Raw genomic sequence first — 24,395 nt, forward strand, 5'->3', positions numbered from 1 at the left:
TGACTTTATAATTTTTCTTAGCAGCATAGTAACTCCCACAATCGTTCGTGTCTTCCACTGTCTGCAGCTGAACAGCGTCACGGTGAAACGCTCCAAGCAGGAACGAACCATTTCATGCAGGGGCGATTCAGGGCAAATATGGATGTGTGTTTTTTGATCTGGGAGTGGGGACATAAAATTTTTTTACTGCTAAAAACAATCTTTGAAAATACAATATGATTAATTTTTTAATTGACAGGGCCCTGATTTTTTTATTTTTTATTTCTATGAACAAAAAATAAATAATTAAACTGTGCAGGGCCCCCTGTTGGTCAGGGCCCCTAGAATTGTCATCACTTTTCCCTCCTATAACGCTCCCCTGCAGCTGGGAACAATCAAAGAGGAAGACAGGACAGCACAGAGAGTCACAGGAAACAAAACCTAAAAATAAATACACAGAAAACTCCTGTATGAGAAATACGGGGGTAGCAGCATCATGATGTGGACTAGTTTCATGTAGGAACCCGAGACAGGAAGTCTGGAATCTGGAATCTCCGGTGGTCACTGGGTGACTGGCGGGGTACCTCCTGGACAGGTTACCAGTTCATTACTAACCTCAGCCCCGAAAAATATCCGGTGGAAAAGCTCCAAAAGCGAGCGGAGCCGAGCTGAGCCGGTGGAAAAGGGGCATTAGAGAGTCTAGTAAAGATTTTCCTCTCTCTCCTTTAGCCTGTTTTATCTGCTTACACACACATGGTGCAGCTTACATAACCATATTTATGTGTGACTGCCGCCAGTCATACATAAACAGACTGAAACTGATTAGACTACCCTTTAGGGAGATTAGGGACTGCAGAGAAAAATAAAAAGCTAAACATTTTAATCTTTGCCTCACTTGGTGTCACCCCTAAGGTGAGCTCATTGTGGCCCAGTGGTGGACGGTGAATGTAACTCTGTATCTGTTCCATTTGTATGGCTTGTAACACTGGATCATTTTTCAGCATTAAAGCCTGGTTTTATGAAACCAATTGTCATTATTTCTCAAGGTAATAACCCTGAGGGGTTCTGGTCGGGTCCTGAAACTGGTAAACGGAGCTGGGTGGTGCACAGAGACAAAAATGAATGAACTCCAACAGCACTTTACCAAAAAATAAATAAATAAGAAGAATTATAATTTAAATGTAATCAAAAATGCATTCCAACTGATCCTAGCTGTCAAGCAGTACAGTGTCATCAATGAATTATTCAAAGAAGTTTAAAACGTTTCTATCTAAGTAAACCCAGCAGATTGAATCGACTCATTGACTTGCAGCATTTACTCCATGTTCAATTTTTCTTCAAAAAAGAAAAAAAAAAAAAACTTTAAGGATAAAAAAAAGGACAGGCAGTAATGTTAAAATTTGTAACTTTATTGCCGTACATAATTGTTAGCATGACTTTAAAGGAAACACGCTGCCATTAAAGTCTTTTCTTTTCTAACATAATTGTTCCAGTCCTTCTGCATGACTTGCAATAGTGTGGCTTAAATCAATGCAATGTGCTTGAGTAGAGTACATGCCAACGGTTCAGATCAATCTCATAATGGAAATGTGTGGTGCATTAAGAAGAGAAGAATTTGATAATGACACCAGACTGCTGATCAGGTGAAATCCTATTCCACACGTTTATAAGGTTTTAAAAAATTACACATATTTACTTGTTGTATGAGGAACTAAGTAAATAACGATTTGCCATAGTTACTGGAAAGCTTTTCTGGCTCAGCAAATTATCTACAGAGTTAAAAAAAAATAAATCATTGAATAAATCAGAATATTATTGAAAAGTCAATTTATTTTAAGGACTTTATCACAAAGTCAAACATTATATAGATTACACACAGATGGATGTTTGAAAACCTTTATTTTTGTTAAATTTGACAATTTTCCACCTAAAGCTAATACAAATAGACATCTAAAGTTAGAATATTACATCAGACCAATCAACAAATATTTTTCATACAGAAATGTGAGCTTAATGAAAAATATGTTTCATACCTGCTTTTAGGAAATTATTTTCAAAAGATATTTTTAATGTAACAACCCTCATTAAAAGGCATATTCTACTTGATTGAAAATGACTGTACAGTGAAGGTCGCCTCTAAAACAATATCATCTTGTTCTCAGTTGGACAAGATGATGACTAGTTAATAAAATTGACTGGATTTCTCAGCTTCATATCTAGCAGAACATATTTTTCCAACAGTAAAATTTGTGTTTAATTATGTAAATTGCACATCATTGTCCTCAAAATTAACAAAGTACTAAAGAAAGAATAGATCTGAGTGATGTTATAAGCCAGCAGAGGCTAGTAAAATGGTGTATTTTGATGCCTGGCTGTATGCAACAAACTGTAGTTTTGAATCAATTGGTTTCCAACATTTTTCCTTTCAGTTTATTTTGATAATCACACAGAAGCACCAGTGAAGCACCAGTTGGTTACACTTGTTGGTTAGACTTACAGAAGAAAGTTAACTTGAATCTTCAACAAATGTATTAAACTTGTACCAACAGTAAAACAAGATTGTTCTTGTGATCTGTGTTTGTGACAGAAGAATCTAAATGTTCAGTCTGCTTCATCAAAAGTACCGTATTTTCCGCACTATAAGGCGCACCTTCAATGAATGGCCTATTTTAGGACTTTTTTCATACATTAGGCGCACCGCATTATAAGGCGCATAGAATAGACGCTTCATACTCTATTATTACACATCCACATTAATAAAGAAATGGTCCCCGAGTACTTTATATAGTAGGCTGGCCCAGTCGTTGTTTCACTCACGGTGTTGGTGTTGCGATATTATGCCCAACTGCTTTCTGGGTAACACAGACCAACCGACACGCTGCCGCTGCAGTCTCTGTCTCTCTTCCCCTGCCCCTCCCCCCCTTTAAATGTATTATCAAACTTTATTAACAAACCAGTGTTCTGACAACTATCCCAGCATGCACCGCGCACTACTTCTTCTACGGGGGAAAAAGAAGTTGGCGGCTGCTTACCGTAGTGGACCAACTACGTAAGCAGCCTACTGCATGTCTGTGTAAACATGACGTCTTTCATTTCGATCTGAGTTAATTAGCGTAGCATTTCTGCCGGATTTTCACAACATATCAGCCACGACAATGGACAGGGGAACCAACAAGTTCATGTCATCTTTTTTGGACGACATCAAGGTGTTTGAGCCACTGGATGCCTCCAACATTGTGCGCGTCACAGCTAAAAGCTACCGATAGATGAGGAAAACAGCAGATCCTCACACCCTCAGCATAAATATAGCTGTGGACAAGATCACTGATGCCTATTGTTCTTGCAAGGCTGGGTAAGTCGGCATTCATGGTTTTGATGGTCCACAATGTACATTAGCATATGTTTACTACTGTAGCTTGTGTTTGTGAGACGGTCACGCACGTGGTAGCTGCACTGTGACCTAAAATGGGCATTAGCCAATGAAACGCGGCCCCTGTGGTAAGGTCCGTTGCTGGACCTGTTGTGGCTCAATATTGGTCCATATATAAGGCGCACCGGATTATAAGGCGCACTGTCGGCTTTTGAGGAAATTGAAGGTTTTTAGGTGCGTCTTATAGTGCAGAAAATACGGTACCTTATTTTCAAAAGATCCTTTCAATCTGATAAATTAGCCTCCTTGGAATGTGCCAGCTGTATTAATGTTCATATGTGCACTTGCTACATTGCTGGTCAGGACACACTAAGAAAAAAGCTAGCTGGGACTGAATGATTGGGTCAGTACTCCGTCTGTGGTTCCAGGTAAGCTTGTTACCATGGCAGCAGGAAGACGGTATGTGGTCAGTGCTACTAGTTGCACAAAATCCTGATCTCTGGTTTGGGTATGAAGTTCTTCGAAGAGGCGTAAGGTGAAAAACTTGCGCCTCAAAACTGTCCTGAACACTCTGACCAAGTAAATAGTTGGTCAGAGTGTTCTGACCAAGTGAATACTTAGTCAGAGCGTTCAGAACAGTTTTGGGAATACAGTGCTCTGCACTTTTTAAAGTAAAATATAAAGTGTAACGTGCATGACTTGTGGGATTTGGAGTCACACACAGTGCTTTGCACTGAGTCAGGCATGCCCAGCTGCACAAATTCATAACGTGGTTATTTCCTGACAGTAAACAGAACAACATGCAAGAAGTCTATCATATCAGTGTAAGAATCATGGCCCAAAGGTTTCTTACATTTGGACAATGTATACGCATTACGTTTATCCATAATGTGTGCAATGTGTGCAACATTATATGTATACAGATTATACATATTATATATTATGTATATACATTATGCACATTTTTACTTTATGTGTACAATATAAAAGATTACTTCAAATTATAGTAATATCATGGTAAAGGCCCTTTCCTGAACATCTCCGATGCCACGTTGCCAAAATGCTATGCAATTGTAGAGCCCTGAAAATATGTTAAGAACGTGATATTGTTTAATAGGTATATTGATCATATTGGGCAAGCATTTATTTGATTTAGTATTTATTTAGAAGAATTCAATTGGTTTATGGCTAAATATGTGCTCAAACTATTTTTTTTTTTTTCATAAATTTCTGTCATAATACCCCTTTAAGAATGTCGCAATGCATGATGGGAGTTGAAAATCCCATCTGATTATTACAGAAAGAGAGAGAAAACTACACAAGCTGTATGCTCGAACCATGGATTTTGTTTAATAAAGTTGCACAAAAGCTAAAATATATGAGTTTTTAAGTTCTTTTTAAGGGTGCAACACAATCAGCAAAGTTTATATTTACTAATGGTTTCTCGGTTTTAATATACACCTTGAGACTTTTCTGTATGAAGGTAAAATACTGAGTTCACCAGGGTCTCACTTTCATTTTTAAAATAATTTTTTTATACAGAACGTGTAAGTTTGTAATTTAAGATATTGCAATAGCCATCTTTAAGAACTTCATGAAGGACACAAAGGACATAGTTTCAGGTCCTTCATGAAGCTGTAGAATCACCAGACTGAAGACGAATGTTATTTGAGTTTAGTGCATGTAATCTTTTTATTATTAGGCATATAAAATGACAAAGTACTGGAATATTGAGTACTGAATACAACAGAGAGTGGAAAAATGAATTCTGATTAACATGTATGCACACACATTGACATCTATGACAGTATATCTCACATATCACCAAACTACAAAAATGACTAGGACTGTAGATCAGGACTGAAAAAGCAATGCTGCAATAATCTATGCATGTGGGCAGAGCAATTTATTCAAAATGATAAAAAAAATTTCAGACTAGGGCAATATTGTTGACAAACTTACCTCCAGTTTGATACAATGTGTAGTTCTAAATGAGTCGTATGCTTTGAGTTCATATAAAAAAAAGATCTACAATATCTTTTGTATGAGTGTTAGGTTCATTTTGGTCTGTTTCCAGGATTATTTAAGGTAGTTTGATTCATGGCTTCTATTAAGTAAAACAGATGTAGATGTGGTCTTTATCCTACTGCACATGTTGATTTGATTGGGGTCTGGTATGAGAGTTTTGTTCCTTTGCCTCCAGGGTTACATATGAACCTTTTTCTCATCCCAATATGTCTAGATAAACTGGTGTGGATTTCATTAGGGCCAAAAGCTTCTTCTGAATGTCTTTAATGATGAGGCGCTGCTGTGGCTCCCTTTGCCAGCAGCCCAGCATGATGTCATAGACTTCCTTTGGACAGACTCTTGGGCGCTCTAGTACCCTGCCCTGGGTAATGCATTCAATAACCTGAAAAGGACAAAAAGATGTTTGAAAAAACAAAGAGAAATGCAAAAAAACAAACAAACAAACAAACAAAAAAAAACTAAACCAAATGTATCTAATATAACTGTGTGTACTGTACCTCATTGTTGGCGAGTTGAAACCACGGCTGTTTGCCATATGTGAAGATCTCCCACAGAATAACTCCAAAGCTCCACACATCACTCTCTGTGGTGAATTTCCTGTACATAATGCTCTCTGGGGGCATCCAACGAATGGGAAGCATGGTGTGACCTCCAACCTAAACAATAAGTAGGGTTGTGAACATTAAAAATATTTTTTAGATGAGTGTATTTTCAAATGCACCTCTAATGTAAGCATGAGCACAGTTTAACACCAATGAGCAGTCAGCAGCGCATATTTAAAGTGCTCCATCAGTCTGACTTGGCTACACATTATGTCATACATTCATTGGCTATAAGATAAAAAGCATAAAAGAAATGCCTCTTTTTTCTACTTTAAAAGCTAAAGTAGGAGAAAGATGGACAGATAAAGACATGAACTGAAATTTGGAACAGCAGGTTGTTTTATTTAAAGAAGCTTCAGTTCACTTTATGCTTCAGTTTTAGGTTTCAATTTTCCTTTTCAGGAGACAAAATTGGCCACAGTGAAAAACAATGCTAATCATCTCTAGCAAAAGAAAAAAAAAGAAATTTTTGTCCAATTCGTCAAATGGTCTTTAGGCAGTTGAATTTTCCTATGGGTTGCAGTGGAACAGCTTGATACAACTTTGTCACAAACCCAGTTCAATTATCTAAACAATAAACTGCTCCCACATCCAATTTTATGTTTCCTTAAAGCCAACATCAATAGCCACCTGAATGTGGATCCCTGTCAGGTTTGGCAGGATGTCTGCTTCAGTCTAAGAGGCATCTATTACAGGTTTGTGCTACAACATACATTAAAAAACATAATGCTATTCATTATTCAGCATCAGCAAGGGTCAGAAGTTACATTTTTGGACTCTGAATTTGGGCTTCCAACATAAGCAGAGTTGGGAACAGTTTTCAACAAAATTTTCAAATGTCACATTTTGAATGTAAAGTAAAAATTACTTTTTGATTTGAATTAACTTACATGATGTGTGTTAAAAAAGACCATTAAAAAACACTATTTATAGGTTCTTTCATTTCAGGTTATTTAATTAATAATATCAATGTGACTAAGAGTTGTGGGGCATATTCAGATGTGCTCTTACCCTGTAGTAATCTGTGCTGTAAATGTCTCTGGACATGCCAAAATCTCCTATTTTCACCAGAAGGCCATTCCCCACCAAACAGTTCCTTGTTGCAAGATCACGATGGACAAAGTGCTGGGATGCCAGGTAGATCATCCCCCCTGCAATCTGACTTGCTATGTGAAGCATCTGGGACAGACCCAGCTCCCCGTTGGTCTGAAGAGGCTGCCCATCTATTAGGATTGTGGCATCAGGTCCATGGGCTCTGAGAGGACAGTTTCACAATTATGAATCTTTTCATTGTTATTCAGGCTTAAAATAACTTTTTCTTTTCTTCACTGGACAGTTAAAGCACCGATTCATTTTTTTGGGGTTGACTTATAGTGCCTCTTATATAATTTGAAGTATTTTTAGAATGTAATGCAAATCTAAAAGCATCAGATACTATAAAAATGATTTATACCAGCAACTGAAACTTTTTTATACAATAATCAAATAACAATAATAATACTAATATTAATAACAGCAATAATAATGTTTTTAATTAATTTACATTATAATCTAAACATCATTACATTGTAATGTAGCTAAACAGCTTCAAAAAGGAACATTTAGTTTTTCAAATGTTTCACTTTCTTTCAGAATCAGGAAAAAGAAAATATTTCTTCTTATAATTTATATTTTTTAGTTAAAGCTGCAGTATACAGCTTTTATTAAAAAAATAGTAACACTTTATTTGAAGGGGTGTGCATAAGACTGACATGACACTGTCAAAAACATGACATGACACCTGTCATGAACATAAAGAAGTCTATGAAAGTTTATGACAGTTGTCATGAAGTGTCATTCGGTAAATAATGACACTTTTAATGCAAAGTTGCTCTAAAAGTTGCATTGAAAGTCCATTAAAAGTGCTAACTTTGCATTAAATTATCATAATTTACAAAATCATGCAAAGTTGCCACTTTTAATGGACTTTTAATGCAACTTTTAGAGCAACTTTGCATTAAAAGTGTCATTATTTACCGAATGACACTTCATGACAACTGTCATAAACATTCATAAAGACTTCTTTATGTTCATGACAAGTGTTAAGTCATGTTTATGACAATGTCATGTCAGCCTTATGCACACCCCTCCAAATAAAGTGTTACCAAAAAAATATTTTTTTACAGATTTGTTAAAAGTGTCACTATGACCTGTCAATATAATATGCAACAGATAATTTGTGAAAAAAAGACCTCTGCCTCTCTGTCAATGCTTGGCAGTAAAACACTGCGTGGTCAGAGACAAACAATCAGAGTCAGGAGGAGGATCTTAGCGCTGTCAATAAAGCATGTGTACACAGAGTCCGCTGTGCTCTGCTTATGCTACAGCTAGTCCCCAACAACGGAGCATGCTTTGAAAACTCAAGCTAGTTAGCATGGCCACTGATAACAACAGATAAACAGTTTTCTTGTAAGCTGTTTCTCAGCCATTAAGCAGTGCATACACAAGCATGATAGACAGCTTATTTAGCATTATTGGACCTAAAGCTGCTGACTGTTACCATGTTTAGAGCTGTGGTGAGTGTAAATGATTTGCTATTGAATGTAACAAAGTAAAAAATAATAATATTGATATGGTCTTGTTTTTTTAGTATTTAAGCTGTGATGTAATCAGGTATATTATGATTAAATTTAATTTTAGACTCTAGGTTCAGGAAAAGGTCTCACAATGCTAACATCTCAGTAAATAGCCTAAATTATCAAGATATACAGGTGCTGGTCATAAAATTAGAATATTGTGATAAAGTTCATTATTTTCCATAATGTCGTGATAAAAATTAAATTGTCATATATTTTAGATTCATTGCACACCAACTGAAATATTTCAGGTCTTTTATTGTTTTAATTTTGATGATTTTGGCAAACAGCTCATGAAAACCCAAAATCCCTGTCTCAAAAAATTAGAATATTATGAAAAGGTTCTCTGAACGAGCAATAAAAATAATTATCTGAATCAACAAAGTAACTCTAAACACCTGAAAAAGATTCCTGAGGCCTTTAAAAACTCCCAGCCTGGTTCATTACTCAAAACCACAATCATGGGTCAGATTGCTGACCTGACTGCTGTCCAGAAGGCCATCACTGACATCCTCAAGCAAGAGGGTGAGAAACGGAAAGAAATTTCTGAACGAATCGGCTGTTTGCAGAGTGTTATATCAAGGCACCTCAGTGGGAAGTCAGTAGGAAGGAAAAAGTGTGGCAGAAAACGCTACACAACGAGAAGAGGTGACCGGACCCTGAGGAAGATTGTGGAGAAGGGCCGATTCCAGACCAAATTAAATTTTCATCTCCATAAAACTTTTCAGCAGATGGAAGCATGAAGTGCTCCAACATCTCCTGATAGCTGCTGCATTGATCCTGCCCTTGATAAAACCCAGTGGACCAACACCAGCAGCTGACATGGCACCCAGACCATCACTGACTGTGGGTACTTGACACTGGACTTCTGGCATTTTGGCATTTCCTTCTCCCCAGTCTTCCTCCAGAGTCTGGCACTTTGATTTCCGAATGACATGCAAAGTTTGCTTTCATCCGAAAAAAGTACTTTGGACCACTGAACAACAGTGGTCCAAAGTGCTGCTTCTCTGTAGCCCAGGTCAGGCGCTTCTGCCGCTGTTTCTGGTTCAAAAGTGGCTTGACCTTTGACCTGGGGAATGCGGCACCTGTAGCCCATTTCCTGCACACGCCTGTGCACAGTGGCTCTGGATGTTTCTACTCCAGACTCAGTCCACTGCTTCCGTAGGTCCCCCAAGGTCTGGAATCGGCCCTTCTCCACAATCTTCCTCAGGGTCCGGTCACCTCTTCTCGTTGTGTAGCGTTTTCTGCCACACTTTTTCCTTCCTACTGACTTCCCACTGAGGTGCCTTGATATAACACTCTGCAAACAGCCGATTCGTTCAGAAATTTCTTTCCGTTTCTCACCCTCTTGCTTGAGGATGTCAGTGATGGCCTTCTGGACAGCAGTCAGGTCAGCAATCTGACCCATGATTGTGGTTTTGAGTAATGAACCAGGCTGGGAGTTTTTAAAGGCCTCAGGAATCTTTTTCAGGTGTTTAGAGTTACTTTGTTGATTCAGATGATTATTTTTATTGCTCGTTCAGAGAACCTTTTCATAATATTCTAATTTTTTGAGACAGGGATTTTGGGTTTTCATGAGCTGTTTGCCAAAATCATCAAAATTAAAACAATAAAAGACCTGAAATATTTCAGTTGGTGTGCAATGAATCTAAAATATATGACAATTTAATTTTTATCATGACATTATGGAAAATAATGAACTTTATCACAATATTCTAATTTTATGACCAGCACCTGTACAATATAATACTGAAACCATGTGAAGTTGCAATACAATGTAAGGACCATATAAAATCACCAATATAATGTTTAGTATAAACAACTTCTATAAGCTATATAATTATGTTCACAAGAATTCTCATTATAGCTCAGAGTTTAGTGGACTGCATCACTGACCTAAGAAACTTGTTGAGATCTCCGTGCTTCATGTACTCAAAAACCATGATAAGAGGGTCTCCATCCACACACACTCCATAGAACTTGACTATGTGTTCGTGCTGGAGGTTGGTCAGCAGCTCTGCCTCATGCTGGAAATCCTTCCTAGCTGCAGCTGTGGGGTCCTTTAGAGTCTGGAAACAATGAGAGATGTAGCATTTCCAAAATATTTAGTGTGAGTTTTACCACAGTGTTGACTAGGAGCAGACTAAGCATTGAAAAATAAATATATGGTCACTGATTACAGCAGAATGCTCTGGAGAGCAAGAAAATCAGAAATGAGACAAAAGCTAAGGAAATAAAACAATGGACAGAGTTCTTGTTGGCACATCAACAACCCACAACCCAAAGAATAGACATATTAACCAGGTCAAAGAAAAAAAAGTCTAAATCACAATGCTTTATACATTTAATGTACAAGAACTTAAAAAACAACAGTAAATTTAAAGTTCACCTAGATCATTTTTTATTCAAGACATTCTCAATATATAATAACTACTAGTAAAAAAAAAATTAGAGTTGTCTAATTGTGACCATGGAGTTCACGTCAGTTGTAATCTTGACTAGCTTTGCTAATTGTTCAGAGAGCGAACATCTGTAGGTTTGTTTCCAAAACACTCCAGACTCTCCTGGTTTCAGGCGGCTAAACTCCCCTGATATTTCAACACACACACCAGTCTTACCTTCACAGCTACTAGCATTTTATCCTTGGTTGGACTTAAGTTGTAACATTCAGCCAGGAAGACCTTTCCAAAGGCACCTTCACCGAGCTCCCTCTTCAAAATGATATCCCGACGTTTAATATGTTGAACATCTGAGAATGACAAAAGGTAACTGAGTATATACTCCCTATAAAATCTCAAAGCTTCTCTGGTTTTTGACACATTAAGTGCATGTTTTTAGCTGCATATTCGTATTTGAGCACTGGCAAAGCATCCATGCATCTCATTTTGAAATGCAAACACTCATCTCTCGAGATGAAATGCTAAATAATATAGAATAACTCAGTCCACATGTCTGTCTGTCTTTTGGTGGTATTTGGTGTATACAGCACACTTGACATCTGTTGTCCACGTTCTGCACTGACATGTTGAAGCAGAACCACTGAATATTATTTTGAACTTAACTTAAGCGCACATTCATTTAAGAAAAAAATATGTTTGCATCAGTGGTTTAAGTGGAAAATGTTTTAGTGCTCAATAGCCAAAGGCCCAGATTCGTTGAACAAAGGGCTGGTTTTTCCAGGCTACCATTTACTTCACTGCATATGTTTTGAAGAGTTTTCTTCAAAACATAGGATGTTTTAGGAGATTAAAACTGTTTTTAATCCACATTTAAAATATTGGCTGCCAAGCAGTGTTGTGGTCAAGACCACCTAACCCGAGACCAAGATAAGACCAAGACCAGAGCGTATCGAGACCGTGACAAGACCAAGACTTTTAGGGTCCGAGACCAAGTCAAGACCAAGACCGAGGGAAGTCGAGACCGAGTCAAGACAAAAGACCAGCATCCCGCGCTACAAGACATGATAAAATGGTGAAATATGATCAAAATTGCTTCTCAAATTGATCTCAAAGATCCATATTCCCATAAAAACACCTAGATATTAAATATTTAATAAATTTTACCAATATTAAAAGCAGAACAAACTTTGTTCTGCTTTGCTTCCATCTTTGTGCTACAATCTGCGGTGGTCTCGTGCCATCCCTAAAAAGATAACGCCCTAAGTGTTTGCCCATATTCCTCATGTCAGAAACCATCACTATCTGCACCATTAAACATAGCAATTGAGGCAATGCCCTGATGGTAAATAACGCTCAACTATGAACACTGACCAAGGAGCAACAAGCAAGAAGTAACCAAGCACAAGGCGCTCACCGTGACTGTTTTCACCCTCTCTCCTGCTACATGAAGCCAGGTAGTCTGACACCATGGCACACATTACAGCTGCCACTTTAAACGAAAAACAATCATAGAGCAATGTGCATGCTCTGCATGCTCTTTTGTTCTTGTGTTTTATTTGTTAATTAAAAAAATATCAATGTACATAATTACATAAAATAATAAGAGCTACTGCAGTGTACACAGAGCATTACAAGAACAAAGAACGGCTCTCAGTGTCACTCCAATCCTATTTTCTAAGTAAAGAGCCGTTCAGAATAATCGGACTGTTCCTGAATGCCACATCACTATATTTCGGACTTTTGAACACAGTGTTGTCCCATATATGCGACAAGTCAGTCAACACCTTTGCACAATAATTAAGTGCAGTGAGTGAGAACTTTTTTTCATCACTAATGCTTATGTGTCTCTGTACAGCTAGCTTTGCTAACATCACATCAACGGAACTTACCTTTCTTTAAGCTTCTTTTCTAAGTGACGAAAAAAGTTAGATGTTATCCCCACCGTCTGTGAAAGCGAAGCGCTGCTGAGTTAGCTGTGGCCATCGGATTTCTGATGATTTATGCAGCGCTATTCTATTACTGACGATTAGACAGACATCTTCTGCCACTCAGAGGAAACCACTGTGTATGTCACAGAGCGCCGCGTGCGAGTGAAAAATGGGGAGGGGGGAGTAACAGAAACACGTAATTGGCAAGTTACGTTATTGGTTGGATTTTAATCGGTGCGTTTTGCATCCACTGAAAACAACAATTTTAACAAATAAACTGGACAGTATGCTGTACGTTTAGTGATATTTTCACAGTTGCGGTCTTGACTGGTCTTGAAATAAAATGCCGAGTCCTCAGCGCCCGAGACTGAGACAAGACTGAGACCAAATGCGGTCGAGTCCGAGACGAGACCAAGACTATCAAAAAATGGTCTCGAAACCGGTCTCGAGACCAAGACCGATCTCGAGTACTACAACACTGCTGCCAAGTCTAAACAGTAAGCATGTTTGCTATAAATTTACATTATGAGCCAGAAACAATGGAGTAAAATAATGTCAAACTTCTGAACAAAACAAGAATTGCAGCCAAAGGTGGATTCACAAAGTACTGACTCAGGGGCAGGGGCAATGAATACTTTTACACTCAGCACTTTTCAGTGTTTTATTTGTAAAAAAAAAATGTTTTGAATTATTTCTAATTTTCTTTCTACTTCACAATTGCATACCACTTTGTGTTGGTCTTTAACATAAAATTCCAATTAAATACATTTGTTTGTGGTGGTAATGTGACACAATATGGAAAAGTCACTGTAAATTATGCTTATTTTGCCCTTAAGCTAAAGTTATCAGCAAAAGGTTGTTACAAACCACCAGCTGGTATGAAGTAGTAGCTTCCTTTCACTCCTGATAACATGAGATAAAAATTGGCAACAAGACACAAATCCCAGAACAAGTCCTAGTTAAGTCTCCAGTCTTTAAGGCACAAATCTAAATCAAGTGTGAAGATTATATGACAGTATGACCCAAGTCCAAATTTTCAACACCAATTTCAAGATCAATTTCTTGTTCAGGCTACATGTGTTCTGTTTAAAGATGCTTTGAGAAGCCTTTACTCACAAGTGGTTGGTTTGGTGCCGTTGTGTCCGTGTCTGAAGTACTGTGGATTCTCTATAATGGGGATCCTGGACATGCCAATCACCACGGAATCTAACCCAACATCCAGAGCGCAGGGGCTTATAATGCCATGATTTACATGATGGAGCGGACTGGCAGAGTTTTCTTCCCCACTCATCACTGCTACTGGGCCTGGAGAGAGAGACAGAGAGGAAGGATTTCATTTGGTAAGTATGTTCATACAGTGTAGATAAATATCAGGTTTTATCTGTTTCTTCATTGGATAGGCTCTTTATGATGACAGAAGACATTTCCAAAGAAATACTTAAATATTAAATCAACTAAATAAATACTAAATAAAATGTATATTTATTTTGTATTAATTTCATTCAGAATATTTAATAATGAAGTTACAATAAAAGCAATATTTTATTAACAGTTCAAAATCAGTTTTTTTTTCTGTTAACACACATTATTGATGACTTCATCATGAAATGAACAATACTCACCTTTAATGATAAATTTGGAACGTCGTCCATACTTGTTGATCAGAACAAAGAGAACCACAAGGATTACACAGGCAAACACCGCCAAACCTACCGCCATGGAGACCTGCAGGTCAGGAAACATGTTGGTGAACCAAATCTAGAATGGATGTAGATACAGTATGCTTGACATGTTGTCCATGTTCTGCACTGACATGTTCAAGCAGAGCCACTTGACGGTATCTTGAACTTAAGGGCACATTCATTTAGAAAAAAATAAAACTAACATTCATCAGTGTTTTTAGACACGTCCACAAGAGCAAAATGGCCATCATTCTGCCAAACCAAAATGTTCGCATCAGCGCTTTAAGTGGAGAAGAATAAGTGACAGTAGTCCTCTTAATATCAAAAAATATGGACAAAAATATGGGTGATAATTTTATATTGATCTGTCCATCAAACTATAACTCAGTAGTTTTATGTTACAGAAATTACGAAGACCACAGGAACAATGCCAGCTCGAAATCCACGAGTCAAATTCATGTGGATTTGAGACAGGCCCACGTAAAGACTCTTGACGTTAATGAGAGCATGAAAAATAATACTGAAAAGCAAAAACAAAATTTAAATATAACAGCAGTTACTTTTAATCAGCTACGTTTATTTGAGTAACTTTTTGGAAAAAGATACTTTTAGGAGTCATTTTACTTCATCGCACTTTTTGATAAATACTTCAAAAAGTGAAAAATACTTTTTGAAGTATCACTACTCTTTTTGAGTAGAATTTCTGGATACTCTAGTCACAACTTCATTGAATGAAAAACAAACATTTTTCAAAACTGCATCAAATACACACACTAATATACAGTTTATGGTAAAGTGAGAATTCAGTTATGAACACAAACTTTGCTGTTCTGACATGTCCTGGGTCTAAAGTGTGGGTCTGCACTGCCTTTTAGTCATTTCTCCCAAATCCATTTGTTTGAGCAACTATATTAATACAGCAACTTGGCCAAACTGAGTTGCAACTTATGCGATGACAGGTAGCAGTAAAGAAACTGACACCTAGCATCTAAATTTTATGTTTTGAAAAACTGCCTTGATCAATATGTTTTAAGATGTCAAAATTTTGAAGTCTTGACTCTTTCCCTAGTGGAGGTTATTTTAAAACACATTCAAAGTTTGAGGTAACAACGTTTTACTTCTGTAACTAACCCCAAAAGGATCTTCCAAAGGTTTGTGAGTCTCTGCAGTTGGAGTTCCTGGAAAGAAAGGCAAAGTTTTCTGCTCAGAACTTCTGCAAGAATACTAATAAACCAGTTCTATCTTGGTGTTAGACCATTTATCTTTATACATTCAAATGCAATGAAAACTACCTCTATTTTTACAGAAACCTCAGAGGTTGTTTCTGGAATCTGCTACAGCTCCAAATTCTCCACTGACAAAACTGAGCCTTGACTCTCCACAAATCCTTTAGCTGTTTGAGCAATTGGCATTTCTTGGGCTTCTTTTGTTCTTTCTTCTTGATGGAGCTGTGTCTTTGGTGGTTATAACCTTGCCTCTCTTGGATAACGTTCAACCACATTTTGATGCCGTTTCTGTTTATCCTGGTTAGGTTGATGAGTGAGTCTAAATATCACTTCTTCTGGATATCATACAGCCAGATGTCTATAGACCCTGCTAGATGTCACGCAGTCACAGATGGCTGATGGCTGCTTCATTTTCAAAATTAAGCAATGGTATGACCGAGGGGCTCAGACCTATATACTGATATGTATGAAGGACAGAATTAAAACATCCTCCCTTAGCAAATTCGTTCAATAAACCAGGGACAATCTTGTAATGACGTGTATTTTCCAGTATGACATATCATTGTGCTACAAGGCAAAAGTGAGAACAAAGTGACTTAGTAATCATCACATTAATATTTTGAACCTGTGGCTGGAAATCAATGAGATTTTAATCTGCTAAACTGTCAAAACTAAAAAGTCCTGTTCAGTCAGAGGTTCATCCTGAGGTTCATATTCAATAGGCCAGAAAGAATAGCAATGGTAATGAAGAGGAAAAAGAGCCAAAAACAGACAAACTGACTGTTCACCTACGGTCAGTTTCACAGCCCTGGTACAATTAGATGTTTTGTTTTCATTTAACAAATAACTTAGTGTCTGACATAAAATGAGACATGTATTCTTAATCAGAAAGATCAGCAAACAAGGTAAAAGGAAAGCCAGTTTTGAAAATAATTTATCTGCCATATCAAGATGGCAGATAATTTGTTTCCAATTCCTCAATTTGGAAACAAATTGAGGAAAATTGTTTCCTCAATTTGTTTCCAATTGAGGAAACAAACTTACTACATCCACCACTACGCCACTGAAACTACCTGACATGCAATCCCTTAGCTTTGACATGGCTTAGAAATTTGTGCCTAAAACATAATACAGTAAGATTGACATTAGAAGGTACTTACCATAATCATAATCTGAATCCATTGAAGAAGCAAATAGATAAGACAATGCAAACTGTAAGGCAATGTACAGACTCTACAAATATTTATATCAAGACAATAAAATGAGCTCTAAGACCATACCACCCTGATCAGTGAACATACATAGAATTATATGTTATATAGTCTTTAAGGAGGTGAATGATCCCAGATTGGTTATTAATTTTAATTTTCTTTTAAAGAGAGCGATAGCACTGCTTGTAATGGGAGCTGTAAAGTTGACAGGTGACTAAAGTGAAATAACCTGCAGAAGTAACAAAAACTATCAGAGTTAAGTAGTCTTCCATAATAAAAGGATCAGATCCCATCAGCTGGATCAGTAGATCCAGCTGATGGGATCTGACATATTAGTGTTTCTGAAGGTCACATACATGGGATGCAATACAGCATATGCTTTTTCTGAGGTTCAATACATTTTTTGAAGTATTACTTCATAAAAGGTTTAGTATTAGTTATATCAATTACAATGAAATCAGACATTTCCATTCATGCACACATTCATAAATTGATGATGGCAAGCTAATGGATTGTAGCTATGTCTGCCCTGGGACACTTTGACAATGGTGAGGTTGTAGTTGTAGTTTCATACCATTCTGCAAGGTGGGTCAGGTATCTTGCCCAAGGACACAATGACAGAGGTGGGGGGAGTGGTAATTGAAACAGCAACCCACCGACTGCAAGGCAAACTCCTACTGCTGTCGCCCCCGTTGTCCAACATTTCGTATACGCACAAAATGTGTGTATTCCTTTAAAATTCAGTTATGTTGGTAACTATACATTTACATAGCAAATTGATGTTGCGTACATCCATCTATTTTCTATACACCCTTGTCCCTTAGTGGGGTTGGGAGGGTTGCCGGTGCCTATTTCCAGCTAAAGTTCTGGGCGAGAGGCGGAGTACACCCTGGACAGGTTGCCAATCTGTCGCAGGGCATGTTACATATAATCAAGTTGATTAATTGTATGTTTCTCAATGTTAAAGGAATACAAATATATAAATTGTATTAAGTTTCCTATCATAAAAACAACAGGCATAAGCTCTGGATGTTACCAGCTTACCAGGAGGGGGCATTTCGAGGAAGTGTCCATACACTGTCCTGTTGACCTCACCCAGATAGTTGGTTGCTTTCAAAGTGTAGTTGCCATTATTGTAGTGCGTTGGGTTTTTAAAAAGAAGGCACCCCTCCAAGTCATCATTGTAAATATCCATATCTTGGCGGATGTACTCATTGTGGGAAATTTCCTGACAGAATAGAATAGAATAGAATAGAATTACTTCAGAGAAGACCACATCCACCATAAAGACACCGGTGGAGAGAAAACATGCCAGGAGCTCATATATGATTGGATACATTGAAGTCTGCAGGAGTATTGTTCAGTTTCTCCTGGGGTGAGTGTCAGAACTTTTATTGTTTTTGAAACACTACATTGCACTAGATCATTTTTGAAGAAATGTCTTCAAGACTTGCAGCGTAATATGATGGATTTGATTGGCCTTGTCTGGTTCACTGCACACATATGCACAAAATCACCAACAGCCACATCTGGGCCTGCCTTGCCCTGTGATGAGGTGTTATGGCTGCACTGAGTGCACTATATGACAGTGACCAGGTGGCCCTTGAATGACCAGTGGTGCGCGCCACACTGACTAACTGCATTTAGTAGCTATAACACCTAAAATACTATTTACTATCCAATTATTCCAGTGAAGTTCAAGGTTAACAGATGACTCTGTGGTAAAGGCTCATAAGCCAGCCAAACCTTCACAACCTTGTAGGAAAATGGGACAAGAATATTATATAAAATTATATAATTCTTGCTAGGTGAGCCAGACAAAGCTCTCAAGACAAATACTTTCTTTTTGTCATTCCTCTCCCCAGTGACACTCCACAACTGACTAAGAGACCTCAGAGCATTCCCATACTAAAAGGAAAACACAGAGCCTGTCTAAGGGTCACCACACAGTGTACTTCCTTAGTAAGATCAGCCCAGTTGTCTAATAGATAGATGATAACTCTTGACAATAAAATCTGTCATACCTTATCTTCATGAAACCATCTTAAGCTTGGATGAGGTGAACCCCGAACAGTGAATTCTATACATGTGTCATGGCGGCGTTCTGGCTCCTTAAGCTTCTCAATGGATGGAGGAACTGAAAAGACAGGAAAAGAAGACCAGTGTTGAATTTAATTCACACAAAGCTTTTGAAGTCATTTACACTCATAATAAAACATTCACTTTCCTTTATTTCTTAATTTATTTACGAATTTAAAGAATGATTTGAACAGGGATCATATGCTGGACACAACAGTTCTTGTTACTGATTTGAAAGGTTCCTGTTCTGGTCACTGTTTTGGACAGTATGTCCTGAAAACCCTGTCAAGACAACAGTGAAAAACACATGCTTTCCTGGCTACACTATGAGAGCTTGCTTATGAGGATAATAAAACTTTCAGCCACTGAAAATCTCAACTTTTTTGACATTCAGCCACTCAAGATAATTCAAAATAAATTATTGTACTTTCCAAATGTTTTTCACTACAAACTTTTCACTGATATAAATCCAAGCTGTTGAGGCAAATATCTTCATTCATTTTCATAAATAGGCTACAGAAATAATTTCTGGAATCTTTGAATTTGCTCATAAAAATTTCTACAAAGTAATATGACTTGGAACATTTCCTGGTCAAAATGTTATATACCAATTCAAACATGAGTTTTGAATGCAAACTGATAAATAAATTATACTACATGTTTTTATCAGTCTATCCCATGTGGCAATTCGAACTTTCAATTCCACTTACTAATAGCAGTTGTACAGTTTGTATTCAACTCTGATACATATCAACTCAGACACACAACTCTTAACACTGTTGGATCCTCAATCTGATCTCTGTGTCTGTCTTATATGTGTCAACTTACAGTGAACGATTAGGTGAACAGAAGCATTAGCAAAGCCTACGATGTTGTTGGCGGTGCAATTTAGCCAGAAATTGTTGTCCTCCCTTTTCACATTGGCCAGTGTTATGGTGATGGAGTGAATACTGTTGTTGTATACTTTATCCTGAAGCGGAAAACAAGAACACCAGCAGGTTGATAAAAGCAGCAAACCTCTGAAATATTCAGGATACACATCAAAACTATATCTATAAAATCATATCTGGGTAAATGTTATCAAAGTGCAAATGTTCTGAGAGGTTCATGTCATGATCTGTGGTTGGTCGTGGTGAGGATAAATGCAACGAGCCCAGGTTGACATAATAAAGATGATTTAATGAAGAATTCACAGACAAACTAAAGTCGAGCAGCACAGGGAGAACGGACAGCAGACGGCAACAGACATTGACAAACATGATGTTTGACGAGGACCCGACAAGAGACAAAGACAACAGGTGGGTTTAAATACACAGGGAGGGTAATCAGGTAACTAGACACACCTGGGAAGCAATCAACAGGGAAGACAGGACAGGAACAGGACTAAACAGAAAACCTCAAAAATAACTACACAGAACCTAACAGTTCAATGACTGAGGTAGGAGTTTGGTGTGTCAGACTCTTAACTGAAAACAGGTCAAAAAGTCAAAGTGAGTTTTATGCTTTTCCCATTTAACTTCATTCTGGATGGTGGTTATCATATAATATCAAATATTACATATCACATATCATATTTTGATATTTTGAACAATATTGATGTCTGCAGAAATGCACTCTGAATTGATGAGAAAAAATGTAAAATGTAAATTTAAGGTCAGTAACAGTTACAGAGATTATGAGCCAAAATGTATAGGCAGAAGTACACACTTAAGCTCTTTAACATAAATAACAGTATGTTCTTTTTTACAAAGAAAATTAAAAACCTCAACAGTTTTAATATGAAAAAAATATTAATTTTGTAAGTTAATCAAACCTGTTTTGTACATTTTGCTACATTCATACCTGCACCATCTGTGCCTCTAATAAGACTAGTAATAAACCACCCGGTGGGGTTTCTGATATGGGCGACATGGGCAACCGCCCAGGGTGGCATCTTTTGGGGAGTGGCATTTCACTTCTGTTTAAATTGCATCAACTGTTTAAACAGTTAAACAATTTACTATTTAAATTATTTAACTGTAAATTTAACTGTAAATTTAAATTTACATATAAATTGTTAAATTTAGCTATAAATTTACTAATTTACAGTTAAATTTACAGTTACATTTAATTTACAGTTAAATTGTTTAATTTCCTATTTAAATTGTTTACATTTAGACAGTAATGAAATGTCTAATGCAGAGCTGGATATTCAAACTTCCAGTCTTTTTTTGTCTTGATGTGTAAATCTTTGAATCTAATCCAAGAAAACACAACATATCTATTTACATATTATTTTGTTTAATAGATGGGAAAACATTCCAATTTTCTTTTACTTTGCCATTAAGGAAAATTGTGTGTGTGTGTGTGTGTGTGTGTGTGCGTTTGTTTGTAATACCTTGTGGGGACGATTTTCCTGACATATACTACGTTGTGGGGACCAATTGCTCTGGTTTTGGGTCACATTATAGACTTTTTGGGTCAGGGGTCAGAGTTGGGGCTAAGGTATGAATTGAGTTTTGGTTAGGGTTAGGGTTAGGTATGTGATGGGTAGGGTTAGGAAAAGGGTAAAGGTAAGGTTTAGGCTGTAGAAATGAATGGAAGTCAATGGAAAGTCCCCACAAAGATAGCAAAACAAACTTGTGTGTGTGTGTGTGTAAAATATTATGCTTAGAATAAAATTAATGTATTCCATCATAGGATAAGAAATTGTGGAAAAAATGAATCCCAGTGAATACTTTCAAGAGAAAAATGACAGTGTAAGGAATTGCAAGACAAGAGATGCAAGGAGTTTATATGAGTATTTTTATAAAAGGGGAAAAAAAACTGAGCAGACAACCATTTGGCTGCCGTCTGAAAGCATAAGCGGGGCCCGAAGAAAGATAGCCAGAAACAGTTTTTTAAACTGATATGTTATTAGCCTGATCTTGGAGCAGACAGGCACTGTGCTTTGTTAGAATGTGTCTTTTTTTAACCACATTTCTCAGAATGCACCAGAAAACATGTCCAGCATCTTACTTATACAGTCATCTCATCATCTCTCTCTTTTGTCTTTGAAACCAGCATGTATGTAGCTGTATGTATCACAGACAGGGAGCGGAACAATGAAGGTCACAAGAAGTGATTCATCATTTTCAGAGAACAGCAAATTACCTAAGCCAATAATCTAAGTAAACCTGTAATGTTAAGAAAACTTAGAACCCAATAGAAATTCTTTCAAGGGAGCTAACTAAAGCTCCATGTTGCCTAGCAATAGCATTGAAAACTGAAAGATTAGGAGATCTGAAAGGTAGAGTGGACCAAAATCTCTTCTACATGTGTATGCAGGGGTGCTTCCAGGAATCTTGGGCCCCATGACAAAAAATTAGAGTGGGCCCTCCCGCCCCCTGCGCAGCTGCTCTTACAATTTCTTGAGTCTATAATGTGACCCATAAAAAGTGTCACAACTGTAAAGGCTTGGAAAATGCGGCTGAGGAAAAATAAGTAAAATTACTTCAGCTCCTGATAATCCGCCCGTTCTAATACTTGCTTTCTTGCTTTCTTTGGTCCAGTATCAGTACTGGACCAAAGACACACAATATTTACTGCTCATGAATTTTACATGCAACAGTCATACAGTATGCAAGTAGATTGCTTAATTTTTTTCTTAGTTTTAGATTACTGAAATGTCTCTCCCCACCAGCAACTGTCAAAAGCAACATGCAAAATACACATAAAACAATCTAAACTTCTCAAAACAATACTATGTAGTTGCATTTTATGCAAGCTGCAGTATGTAACTTTAATAAAAAAATGTTTTCTCCATATTTGTTAAAGCTGTCATCATGTCGTGACAGTTTGTTATGAGACAGATAATCTGTGAAAACAATCAATCTTTTCCACCTCCTTCCTGAACTACTATTGCTAGCTAAAGTAATGCACCAATCTGACCAAAAACAACCAATCAGAACCAGGAAGTGGGTCTTAGTGTTGTTAATCAACTCCACTCACTCACTGCTAACTGTGTTAACGGTGAAGAAATAACATGTTATTTCAGGGAAATAGTTTATCTGTGCTCATTGGTAGCTATGCTAACTAGATTAAGCATTTACAACAGGATATGCTAGCTGCAGCATAGCACAGAGCGAGGGGGTGGAAGGATGAGCAGCCACATGAGATTGTGATTGACAGCACTAAAACTCTCCTGTCACTGACTGGTTGTTTTTAAGAGAGCACTGGGAGAAAGCAAAGGAAATACATTTTTCATAGATTACCTCTCATACCATACTGTCACAACATAATGACAGTTTTAACAAATATGTGGAAAAAATATATTTATATAAAAGTTACATACTGCAGCTTTAATTTCACTCAGGAGAGGACGGGTCAGGAGGGACGTGAGTTATAACTGCTGCTGACTGACTCACCTGTTGTTACGTGGTAAAAGGTACAGGGAACAAGTTAAATATATGAATATGTTGGTAATATTTTTTCCTTAATTCATTAAATGCTAGTGAAATGGAGGCAAACAGCAGTTTGTAGCTAAGCTAATTATGCTAAATGGTTGATAATCTCTCAGTCTACCCACCTCTTGGAGAAAAACTGGGTTATAAATTAACATTCTTGCCTTTTTCTCTCTCTCCCTCTCTCTATTTTGGTTTTGAAAACCTGATTTGATAACTTTTCTTAGCAGCATAGTAACTGGCACAGTCATTCGTGGCCACAGCTTCTACTGACTGCAGCTGCACTCTCAAGCGCTCCAAGCAGGAACGAACCATTTCATGCAGATACAGGGGGGCGTTCAGGGCAAAAACGGATGTGTGTTTTTTGGTCTGGGAGGGGTAACATTAAAGTTTTACTGCTAAAAACAATCTTTGAAAATACAATATGATTAATTTTGTATTTGACAGGACCTCAGGACCCCAATTTTTTTTAATTTTATTTCTATGAATATGCAAGTCTGGTCAGGGTCTACATGAAACCTGAGAAACAAAGATTTATGAACCAAATAACTTTTGTTTATTACCAAATTTATTAGTGCCCCTTTTAACACATCACTGTCTGTTGTACTCTCAGGTTAATTGGCCTTCATTGGAGCCTCATCTTAACATCCACTGGCTCTTGTTCATATATAAAACCCTGCTGTTTCTTTCACCTCCTTATTTAGTCCAGTTACTAAAATCACTTCTCCCAATGTATTAAAATGAAAATCCCTAAAGCCAAATATTCTTCAGGTCTTATGTCTTTCTGTTTTGCTGCTGCAAATGATTGGAATTTTCATCAAAATAACATCTCAACACTTTCATTTCAGTTCTTGC

At 37.3% G+C, this 24,395-nt stretch overlaps 1 protein-coding gene across 1 annotated transcript in view; it reads right to left on the reverse strand.

Annotated features, from left to right (window-relative positions):
* Positions 1–5,013: 5,013 nt before the first annotated feature.
* The window catches only part of LOC106910523 (NT-3 growth factor receptor), a 32,242-nt gene continuing 12,860 nt past the window's right edge, over positions 5,014–24,395 (reverse strand). The window contains exons 7-18 of the mRNA XM_014977176.2: positions 19,948–20,089; positions 19,065–19,177; positions 18,085–18,268; positions 16,990–17,001; positions 15,735–15,781; positions 14,544–14,646; positions 14,038–14,226; positions 11,213–11,343; positions 10,491–10,663; positions 6,991–7,234; positions 5,875–6,033; positions 5,014–5,759 (exon numbers count right to left, since the gene is read on the reverse strand). Of these exons, the coding sequence (XP_014832662.2) occupies positions 5,574–5,759; positions 5,875–6,033; positions 6,991–7,234; positions 10,491–10,663; positions 11,213–11,343; positions 14,038–14,226; positions 14,544–14,646; positions 15,735–15,781; positions 16,990–17,001; positions 18,085–18,268; positions 19,065–19,177; positions 19,948–20,089 (1,683 nt within the window). The 3' untranslated portion in view covers positions 5,014–5,573. The remainder of the gene's footprint in view (positions 5,760–5,874; positions 6,034–6,990; positions 7,235–10,490; positions 10,664–11,212; positions 11,344–14,037; positions 14,227–14,543; positions 14,647–15,734; positions 15,782–16,989; positions 17,002–18,084; positions 18,269–19,064; positions 19,178–19,947; positions 20,090–24,395) is intronic.

This window comes from Poecilia mexicana, unplaced genomic scaffold (genome assembly GCF_051168715.1).
Source record: "Poecilia mexicana isolate PSO_F unplaced genomic scaffold, ASM5116871v1 scaffold_6, whole genome shotgun sequence".
Lineage (NCBI taxonomy): Eukaryota > Metazoa > Chordata > Actinopteri > Cyprinodontiformes > Poeciliidae > Poecilia > Poecilia mexicana.